Source organism: Pteropus vampyrus, unplaced genomic scaffold (assembly GCF_000151845.1).
Source record: "Pteropus vampyrus isolate Shadow unplaced genomic scaffold, Pvam_2.0 Scaffold663, whole genome shotgun sequence".
NCBI lineage: Eukaryota > Metazoa > Chordata > Mammalia > Chiroptera > Pteropodidae > Pteropus > Pteropus vampyrus.
The window spans coordinates 79,952-89,116 of NW_011889444.1; the positions used below are offsets into that span (position 1 = coordinate 79,952).

Consider the following 9,165-nt stretch of genomic DNA (forward strand, 5'->3'; position numbering starts at 1 on the left):
CTCTCTCTCTCTCTCTCTCTCTCTCTCTCTCTCTCTCTCTCTCTCTCTCTCACTTCCACTCTCTGTCTCTATCCTCTTCTTCGCCCAGAACCTCTGGCTTTGTCTCTGCTCTGTCCTCACATATCCTTTCCATGTCACTCTCTGATTTGGGTGCGGCAGGCTTCTTCACCTTCCCACATTCTCCTCCAATGTGAGAAGTGAGTGGGTGGGGAGAATCTTGGCTATGAGGAAGAAGAGACCCCATCCTTGGGGAGCTCCCAGACCAGTGGGCCAGGAGAGTGGGTCTGGGGGCCCTCTTGGTGGGAGAGGCTGGAGGGTGGATGTGACTTGTCAGTAGTACCTTGTCAGGTGGCTCCCTAGAGGAGGCAGGGCCTTGGATGCCCAGTAGGCCTCTACATTCTCCAGTTTGCCCTACCCTCTGTTTCCAGGAGGATACACGGGCTCAGCGGCAGCGGCTGCAGAAGCACCTGGCTGAGCATCTTCGCCAAACCTGGGGTCAGCTGGGCCCACCCCCACAAGCCCGAGACCTGGGAGAGTTGCTGCAGGCCTGGGGTGCTGGGGCCAGGACTGGTGCTCCCAAGGGCTCCCGCTTCACGCATTCGGAGAAGTTCACTTTTCATCTGGTGGGTGGGCTTGAGTGGACGTAGGGTGTGCTGACGGAAGGAACTGAGGCTGGTTTAGAGGGTTGCTTTATGTACAAGCACCATACTTTATCCACACAGGTGCCTGTGTCCCACCAGGCATGCCCTCTCCTCACTACGGGGGTCCACTGGCTTCTTGGGGACTTCAGTGAAGAAAGGATGGAGGGTGGGAACCATGTAAGGGTGGAGGGGTGCTCTTTGTGCAAACTCCAGCCTTCCCCAAGAAGTCTCCTCTGGGTATATCTTCTCTCCTTGGGTGGTCACCCAGAGGAGCCCTCATCCTTTCCATGGGCATTTGGGACTTCAGAGAAGGGGAAGGTGAGCAGGAGCTGTGTCAGGGTCAGGGAGGTTTCTTTATGAGCAAACACTCTAAGGTTGCAGAGAATGCCTTTAGCCTCATGCAGTCACAGTCTGATAGCCATCAGCAGTTGAGTGGGCATGGGTATGGTGCTGGGAAGGTGCATGTGGTGGATGTTGTGGCTGGGCTGTGAGGGGCAAGGCCTTCTCCAACAGTCCGGATGCTCCCTTCTCACTCTCCTAGGAGCCTGAGGCCCAGGCAGCCCAGGTGTCAGATGTGTTGGCCACCTCCCGGCGGCCTGAACAGGTGAGTGGAGCAGTGGGGGTTGACCTGGGTCTTTGTCTGTCTACTGGGCCTGACACCTGACTGGCCCATTCCTCCCAGGACACATGGGCAGCTCAAGAACAAGAGCTGGAGGCCCTTCGGGAGCAGCTTGAGAGAGTGAACCACAACATTGAAGAGGCTGAAGCCAACATGAAGACGCTGGGAATTGGCCTTGTGCAGGTGGGAGTGGGAGAGGGGCCGCTACCTGGGATTGGGTCACAATTTGGGCCTAGAGGGCTTAAGGGGACTTGAGGGGGCCGAGAGGTATTCAGGAGAGGTCTGCAGATGTCAGAAGGGTTCATAGGGGCCTTTGGGGGGACATGCAGGGCTCTTCAGGGTTCAGGAGAATCAGTGGGGGCGAGAGGGGGATGTAGGGTTGTGGGGCTTGGTGGACCTGTAGGGGTGAGAGGTGCCTGTGGGCATCAATCAGGCCTTGTGGGTGTCTGTGAGAATCAGGAGGTGTGTGAGCATTTCTGGGCATCTGTGGGGGCATGATGGGTCTTTACAGACAAGAGCTCATGAGGCTCATCAGCATGGGGGTCAGCATGGAGGTAGAGGGGTTGGGGGGCCTGTGGGTGCCCATTGCTGTTTATAGGTCTGTTGCCATCAGGAGGGGGTTAAGGGACAGATTGGGGCTAGAAAGGTATGTCATCATTTGTGGGAGCTCGGGCTAGGCCCAGGCTTTCCAGGCTCAGGGGGATGGGTGGGAAGGCTGTGGTGTATGGCCAAACTCCTCCACTGACTGGGAGTGGGGATCCCTGGCTGCCAGGTAGAGACTGAATGTCGGCAGAATGAGCTCAGCATGGCGGAGCGGGAGCAGGCCCTGCGCCTGAAGAGCCGGGCGGTGGAGCTGCTGCCCGATGGGGCTGCCAACCTTGTCAAGCTGCAGGTGGGGCTGGTGCTGGGGCTGGGCTGGAAGGGTTGGAGGTGGGGGAGGCCAGCGTGTGTGACATGTACCCTCCTACTGCCACCCCCAGCTCGTGGTAGAGAGTAGTGCCCAACGGGTCATCCACTTGGCGGGCCAGTGGGAAAAGCACCGGGTCCCACTCCTTGCTGAGTACCGCCACCTCCGAAAGCTCCAAGATTGCAGAGAGGTAGGTGGTGGGGTCCTAGGCTGTGGGTGGGACAGGTTTGGTTTTTCCTTAGGCGGCCATTCTCATGCTCTGCTCACTGCCTTCTACTCTACCCATGGGGTTCTGGCAGCTGGAATCTTCTCGACGGCTGGTAGAGATCCAAGAGCTACACCAGAATGTTCGGGCAGCTGCTGAGGAGGCCCGCAGGAAGGAGGAGATCTATAAGCAGCTGGTAAGGTCCATGCCAGGGCCCCAGGTGGCTCAGAGTGGGTGGCGTATGGGTCTTGGAGGAGTGCCTGCTGTGTCCCTGTCTAGGTGTCTGAGCTGGAGACCCTGCCCAGAGATGTATCCCGGCTGGCCTATACCCAGCGCATCCTGGAGATTGTGGGCAACATCCGGAAGCAGAAGGAAGAGATCACTAAGGTACGCCTCCATGGCCATGGAGGGTGGGTCATATGGGCAGATATTCCCAAAGGGCAGATGTATGTAACATGGCCACACAGGAACCTCACACCCCTTGATAAACAGACCTGTTTGGCCACACCCTGACCCAGAACAGCCTCACACAGTCCACTCCAGCCAACCCTGATGCAATGACACAGGCCCTGTCTGGATGTGAGTGTAGGCACATGAATGTCCTCAGATGGCCGGCCACCCCACCCCAGACATGGGCTCATGGCCACCCTGGTCTCTGCCAGATCTTGTCTGACACGAAGGAGCTTCAGAAGGAAATCAACTCCCTATCTGGGAAGCTGGACCGGACATTTGCAGTGACTGATGAGCTTGTGTTTAAGGTATGAAGCAGGCTAGGCTGGGTGGAGGGGTGGTGTGGGGCTGGGCTGCTGCCTGCCCATCTGCTTATGGGCTGGCTTTGGTTTGTGCCTTGTGTGAGCCTCGCAGTTACAATAATGCTCAGGCCTGGCTTTGCTCTGTGGAGGATGACGTCTTGGGGATGGGAGAGTGGGGTTCTAAAGGTGGTGTATAGGGGGGTGGGGCAGGGGAAGCCCACTGATACCTTCGAGGTCCTTTCTGTCTGGTCAGGATGCCAAGAAGGATGATGCTGTTCGGAAAGCCTACAAGTATCTAGCTGCCTTGCATGAGGTGAGGGGAGAAGCGTGCCTTGGGGGCTGTCTGGGGAGGGTCCAGGTTGGGTTATAAGCCTTCTGCTCCTGCTGTTCCCAGAACTGCAGCCAGCTCATCCAGACCATTGAGGACACAGGCACTATCATGCGAGAGGTGCGAGACCTTGAGGAGCAGGTGAGGCCTGGGGGTGGGAGGAAAATCAAGGTAGGCCAGGGGACAGCTCCTCAGTTTGTACCAAGACAGGCTGTGGAACCAGACACAGCTTATGGCTGGAGTCTCTGCCCTGCCCCTTAGCCATACACATGACCTGGGACAGGCCAGTGGTCTACTCTGAGTTCTGGCTTCTACCCAGAGGGTCCTCACGCCTGCCTCCTGGGGCCATTGGCAGAGGCTTCAGCTTGAGTATGTGGCGGATAATCCTGCCATGTAGCAAACGATGCTTTAGGTGCTGGAACCACTCCTGCAAAGGCCTGGCAGTGGGACAGAGAAGACTATTGTTGGGAGGGGTGGGAGGAGCCCAGGAAGGGCCCTGAGTGGTTATAATGGAGGGGGTGGCGAGCAGGAGCTGGGAAAGGGGCCCTGCGCGCTGAAGGGATGCGATTCACGTTGCCTAGATCGAGACGGAGATGGGCAAGAAGACCCTCAGCAACCTGGAGAAGATCCGCGAGGACTACCGGGCCCTTCGCCAGGAGAACGCTGGCCTCCTGGGGCGGGTCCGTGAGGCCTGAGGGGCCACTGGCAGAGGTCTCCCCCACTCCAGGATTCAGCAGGGATTTGGGGTGTTGGAGGTGATGGCCAAGTGCTTGTCCTAGCCATTCCCTGTGTTTGCTGTCCAATCCCTCTTGCTGTGGCGACTCCTGCCCACCTGACCCCAACCCTTATCTGAGGTGATTGTCCAGAGTGTGAGAACTTGGCTGCAGTTTATTGGGGAGGGCACTGGGGGTTGAGCCTTGGATCCAAAATAAATGAGGGGCTCTGTCTGCAGTCTAAGCTGAGGCATGGATTGGGGCACAGGGCTCAGGGTGGGGCAGAGGGTGGGTAGCAGGTGAGACACGGGGTACATTTGGTGAGTCAGTGTGTGTCTGTGTGGGACTCAGGAGACCCACTGGGGCTCTGTGTGGGCGTGTATAGTGTATGCGTGGTATGTAATTGAATTCTAATGGGCTGTGTGACTGAGCGTGTGTGTCAGGGTTGGCTGTGTGAGACTGTGCATGACTGGTATGTGTTTGTGTGGCTTTCTGGGACCTGAGACCCTGAAGGCAAAAGCTGCTTCTGTATAGGTGTCTGGGTACACCCTGTAACACTACACGTGGGGGCCAGAAGGCTGGCTGTCGGTGTGTGCTTTGGAGTATGTGAGTTGACAGGATTACTTGGGTATGATTGTTTGTGTGACTGTGCAGATTTGAGGTTGTCTGAGTGTACTGAGACAGGCTCTTTGTATTTGGGGGTTTGCATGGAGACCAAGGGACAGGAGTGTGAGCATCTGTGTGTCTTTTCCAGCCTGGGGACATCTGCGAGTGACTGATTCAGACTGTGTGTGGTTGGTTGTGAAGGCTGTTTGCCTGAGAGCCCATCACAGGGGGCTGGGTTAGGGGTGCATGGCTGAGGTAGGGGTACAGGGTTGGGGCCTCTCTGAGCAGCCTTGGTACAGAGCGTATGATCCAAGTGGGGTGGTCGGCTGGGGAACAATGTCCCTGGCAGGCAAGACAGTGCACACCTCACTTCTTGGTCCCTGTGGGAATGGCCAGGGCCTGCCAACCCTGCCCCCGGCCACTTCTGCCCCAAATTTTGGCCCCTGTCATTCCTTCCTTTTCTTGATTTTGAGGTTAGGGGCCAGGTATGGGGTTGGAACACCTGCTGGGCCTCTGGCTCCTCTTCTTGCGGAACTCAAACTCATCCACGGTCCACACAGCCCCCTTCTCACTCTCCACTCTCACGAAGCACTTGTGCAAGCTCAGGTTGTGGCGAATGGCATTCTGTGGAAGGAAGACCAGCCAGCCAGGCCGGGGGTGGGGGTGGGGGAATCAGGTGGGCAGTCAATCTCTGAGGTTAGCAGTCCCCACCAACAAACCAACCTTCTGCCCTTTTCCATCATGTTTGCAAGTCCAGCCCCAAGCCTTCCCAGCTTGGCCCAGCACTGTGGTAGCATTTGAGATCACTTCGGCCATTGCTACCTCTAGAGGCACTCACCTTCCAGGTTGCAGGGTGGTTTCTGAAGAAGGCGAACATGCGTGTGAACCAGTGATAGATCTCATTGAGTGTCCGCTGCTTTTCAGGAGCCTCTAGAATGGCCTGGAAGTTAGGGGGACGGGGGTAAGGGGAGCCACTCACTCAATGTTTGGCTGAGGGGTAGTGGCCTACCCTGGGCCATCTGACATGGGATGGAATTGTGGGGGCAGGGGAAGGGAGGGAGGGAGATGGTGTGGGGTGATGGATCAGAGACAGGGTTCGAAGTAGAGTGAGGGTAGACTGTGATGGGGTTATATAAAGGATCAGGGCCGAGGTTGGAGTGGGGTATGGTTTAGGGTTAGGGATGGAGTTAGGTTAAAGGTCTGGGATGGAGGTAGAGTGGGGGTTCGCTGTAGGGGTGAGGTTTCAGGGTTCGGAAAGGTTAAGGGCCAGGATTGGGGTCAAGTTAAGGGTTTGGAAGAGGTAGAGGGCCAGGCAGAGCTAAAGGTCAGGGAAGGAGTTGGTTAAGGGTCAGGCTGGGGATGGACTGGGGCAATTTGAGGGGCATGGGACAGGGTGATGTGGCATCAGGTCAGAAGTCAGAGATGAGCCTAGTTGTCTAGTTATTTTATGGGTCAGGAATGTGGTTAGGTTTAGGGTCAAGAATGAGGTTAGTTGTGAAGTTGTAGTGAAGTTGAGATTAGTTGTGTATAGTCATTAAGGGGCAGGGCTGGGGTTATGCATGGAGTGTGGCTAAGGGTCAGAGATTTGATCTATTTGGATTTAGGAATGGGATTAAGTCAAGGGGCAGTGAATACAGCTGCAGCCAGTTCCAGATCGGGATGGGGCCAGGTAGGGGACTGTGTGGCATTAGGTTAAGGTTCAGGTTTGGTGTTAGATGTGGGCCTAGGATGAAAGTCCAGATGGGCTCTTGTGAAGGTTCTGGGAAGGCATGGGAGAGATTCAGATGAAGGGGTTGGGTTGGGCTGAGGTTAAGAGTCAGATAGTCAGATAGGTGTTACAAGGAAGGGGTTAGGGATGGGGTCCAGCCAGGGCATATGTTTACATACTGGGGTACACTGGGGCTGGGGAACGAGTTAGGGTAATACCTGGGAAGGGTTTAAGGCAAGGGGCATAGATCAAGTTATTTTTTGGGCAATTTTTTAGGTCTAGAAGGGGTTAGATATGCGGTTGAGGTAGACATCAAGAAAGGTGTGGGTTTAGGGCCAGAATTTTGCTTGCCCTGGCCTGGATGGTAGTTTAAGTTTGGGTTTGGGGGCAGGTCTGGGGTGAAGCCAGCATGGGGCATCATATCTGAGGTATGGATTTTTTCAAGCAGGAGCCTGCCCTAGGGTTGCTCAGAGGGAGGCGGGGAATTTGGGAGGCAGGTTTCCATCCCTTCTTTCTCTTTCTTATTCTCCTTGGCCTAAGCTGGCCAGCTTACCCAGCGGATGAGAGTGGCATAAGTAAAAGGGGGCCGCATGTTGTGGAACTTGAAGTAGTCCATGTTGTGGAAGAACTCTGTGCGACATGGGGAGAAGAGTTAGGCCCTATCTGGATCTCCTCACTCCTTCTCCCACCCTTCATTCTTTCCATGGTAACAGTTACAGTTTGCTAAGCACTTGACATAACTTGTATCATATGCACCACTCCCACTAAAACAGAGCTTATTCTTCCTGAAGTTTAAAAGAAAGGAAGCAACTTGTACACTAAAGTAACTGGTTAAGTGGCAGAGTGAGGATGACACTGAGGGACCCTGATCCCTGTTAAGCCCACGTACCAGGCCTTTTGAGTAATAGGGGATTGGTGAGCTTGGGCAAATCACCCCTCTTTCCTTTGGCCTGGGAGGGAGAGTCCCTGGGAATTATGGAGCTAGTTCTCTCTGATGACCAAATGGAATTGCTGAAGCCCTAGTCCCCAGGACAGTGAGTGAACCCCAATCTCAGAGGAGACAGGGCTAGACATCTGAGATCATAATGGAGGCTTGCAGGCCACTGAAATCCTGAGAGGAAGCTTTTGCAAGCAGATGTGCTTTCCCAAAGGCCGGGTGGTTGTGGTGGGGAAAAGCAGTGTGGAGCTCCTTCCTACTCCCCCCAATCTCATGCTAGTCTGGGGATTAGGGGCTTGGGGGGCACTATGTCAGGCACAGACAATCCTTACCTGGGAACGTGCTATGTCCATGGCTGCCCCAGAGATGCCTCCGCACAGGAAACAGGCCATCGGGGCCCTCCTGGGGGCCAGGCCAGGCCGGGACAGTGGTGCCTGGGTTGCTAGTGGCTACAATGCAGCAGGAGCCCTTGTCGGATGATACCTGGGGAAGGGGGGAGAGGCTGGTGACACAGGCTGAAACTTTCCACTTTAATTTTAAATAAGTGTTTTTAAAAGCAAGGACACTCTTTTCCTAACCGCAGTCTGATGTGGGCTCCCACAAAGCAGCATGAGCTATATTTATCAGAGTGTGGTGTGGACCCTAGTGTGAGTAGTGCACCGATGCTAGGGCTGCAAACGGGTTGAATCGGGCTCCTCTACTACCCAGCTGTGACCTTGGGAAAGTCACTTAAGCCTCCCTGGCTTCAATTTTCCTCATCTGTGGATTAGGGATGCCTACTTTACAGTGGCATCATGAGGACTAAATAAGTTCACACCACCAAAGTGCTCAGAAGCAGTGCCTGGCACCGAGGGCCCACCTCATGGGCACGTGACCTATACAGCTGCACAGGGCCCTGCACTTTAATGCTCTGCAGTCGTCATTTTGCAATTTGAGCCCCACATTTTCATTTTGCCCTGGCCCCAAGTGAGTTATATAGACACTCCTGCCAGCAGCACATAGTCTGCATTCAGTAAGTTTCTAGCTATTTGCTGTTGCTTTGAGAACAAGATCATGATGTTTCAAGAGTGTAGATTCAGAGAGTTTGTAAGTGGATGGGGACAGATTCTCAGGTTTGGGCATATTCAGAGCTGGGGACATGGGCCCAGAGGTCCCAGGGTCTGGGTGTGAGGATAGGTCCTCTGCACTCTGCAGGGCCCCTCCCCTGTCTGTCTCCCAGCAGTCTGTGCTGCTATCAGGCCTAGGGTGGCTCACCACAGAAGGAGCCTTGGTCAATGCCATCTTCCCGGCCAGGTGGGCCTGCATAGCACCCAGCTTCTCCTTCTCCAGCACCAGCTGTAAAGATGGGCACAAAGTGAGGCCTCAACTTGGACTTTCTCTACCACATATTTGGCCAGGCTATGGTCTTCCCTGGGAGTACCTTACCCGCTTCCTTCCTTTATCCCAGCCCCTATCCTGCGTGAGCTTGACTCCTGGCACAGGGTGGGTATAAAGTTTGCCTACCATTCACCCCACCACTTCCCCAACCCCACATCACCTGCTGCTCCAGAGACTGTACCACCTCTCTCTGGAGGAGACACTGCGCCCTGCCCTTCTCATCCAGGAGATGGTCTGCCTGGCAGTGCCTGGGGAGGAGGAAGATTCCATGCAGATGACTGGTGGGCCAGGTTTCCTGGCTCAATATTCTGAGTAGGGAGGGGAGAGAGAGAGAGAGAGAGAGAGAGAGAGAGAGAGAGAGAGAGAGAGAGA

General features: G+C 55.3%; 2 protein-coding genes across 8 annotated transcripts in view; one reads left to right on the forward strand and one right to left on the reverse strand.

Moving 5' to 3' along the window:
* Positions 1–4,409, forward strand: part of CCDC22 (coiled-coil domain containing 22) — a 12,728-nt gene extending 8,319 nt beyond the window's left edge. Inside the window, exons 7-17 of the mRNA XM_011385143.2 lie at positions 429–623; positions 1,183–1,245; positions 1,324–1,443; positions 2,033–2,152; positions 2,241–2,357; positions 2,467–2,568; positions 2,652–2,759; positions 3,035–3,130; positions 3,378–3,437; positions 3,519–3,593; positions 4,034–4,409. Of these exons, the coding sequence (XP_011383445.1) occupies positions 429–623; positions 1,183–1,245; positions 1,324–1,443; positions 2,033–2,152; positions 2,241–2,357; positions 2,467–2,568; positions 2,652–2,759; positions 3,035–3,130; positions 3,378–3,437; positions 3,519–3,593; positions 4,034–4,147 (1,170 nt within the window). The 3' untranslated portion in view covers positions 4,148–4,409. The remainder of the gene's footprint in view (positions 1–428; positions 624–1,182; positions 1,246–1,323; positions 1,444–2,032; positions 2,153–2,240; positions 2,358–2,466; positions 2,569–2,651; positions 2,760–3,034; positions 3,131–3,377; positions 3,438–3,518; positions 3,594–4,033) is intronic.
* The window catches only part of FOXP3 (forkhead box P3), an 18,059-nt gene continuing 13,214 nt past the window's right edge, over positions 4,321–9,165 (reverse strand). For all 7 annotated transcript variants that reach the window (XM_011385136.2, XM_023525995.1, XM_011385137.2 and 4 more), the window contains 6 exons: positions 8,954–9,041; positions 8,671–8,751; positions 7,749–7,899; positions 7,033–7,109; positions 5,610–5,711; positions 4,321–5,395 (listed from right to left, as the gene is read on the reverse strand). In XM_011385136.2, coding sequence (XP_011383438.1) covers positions 5,246–5,395; positions 5,610–5,711; positions 7,033–7,109; positions 7,749–7,899; positions 8,671–8,751; positions 8,954–9,041 — 649 coding nt within the window. In that variant the 3' untranslated portion in view covers positions 4,321–5,245. The remainder of the gene's footprint in view (positions 5,396–5,609; positions 5,712–7,032; positions 7,110–7,748; positions 7,900–8,670; positions 8,752–8,953; positions 9,042–9,165) is intronic.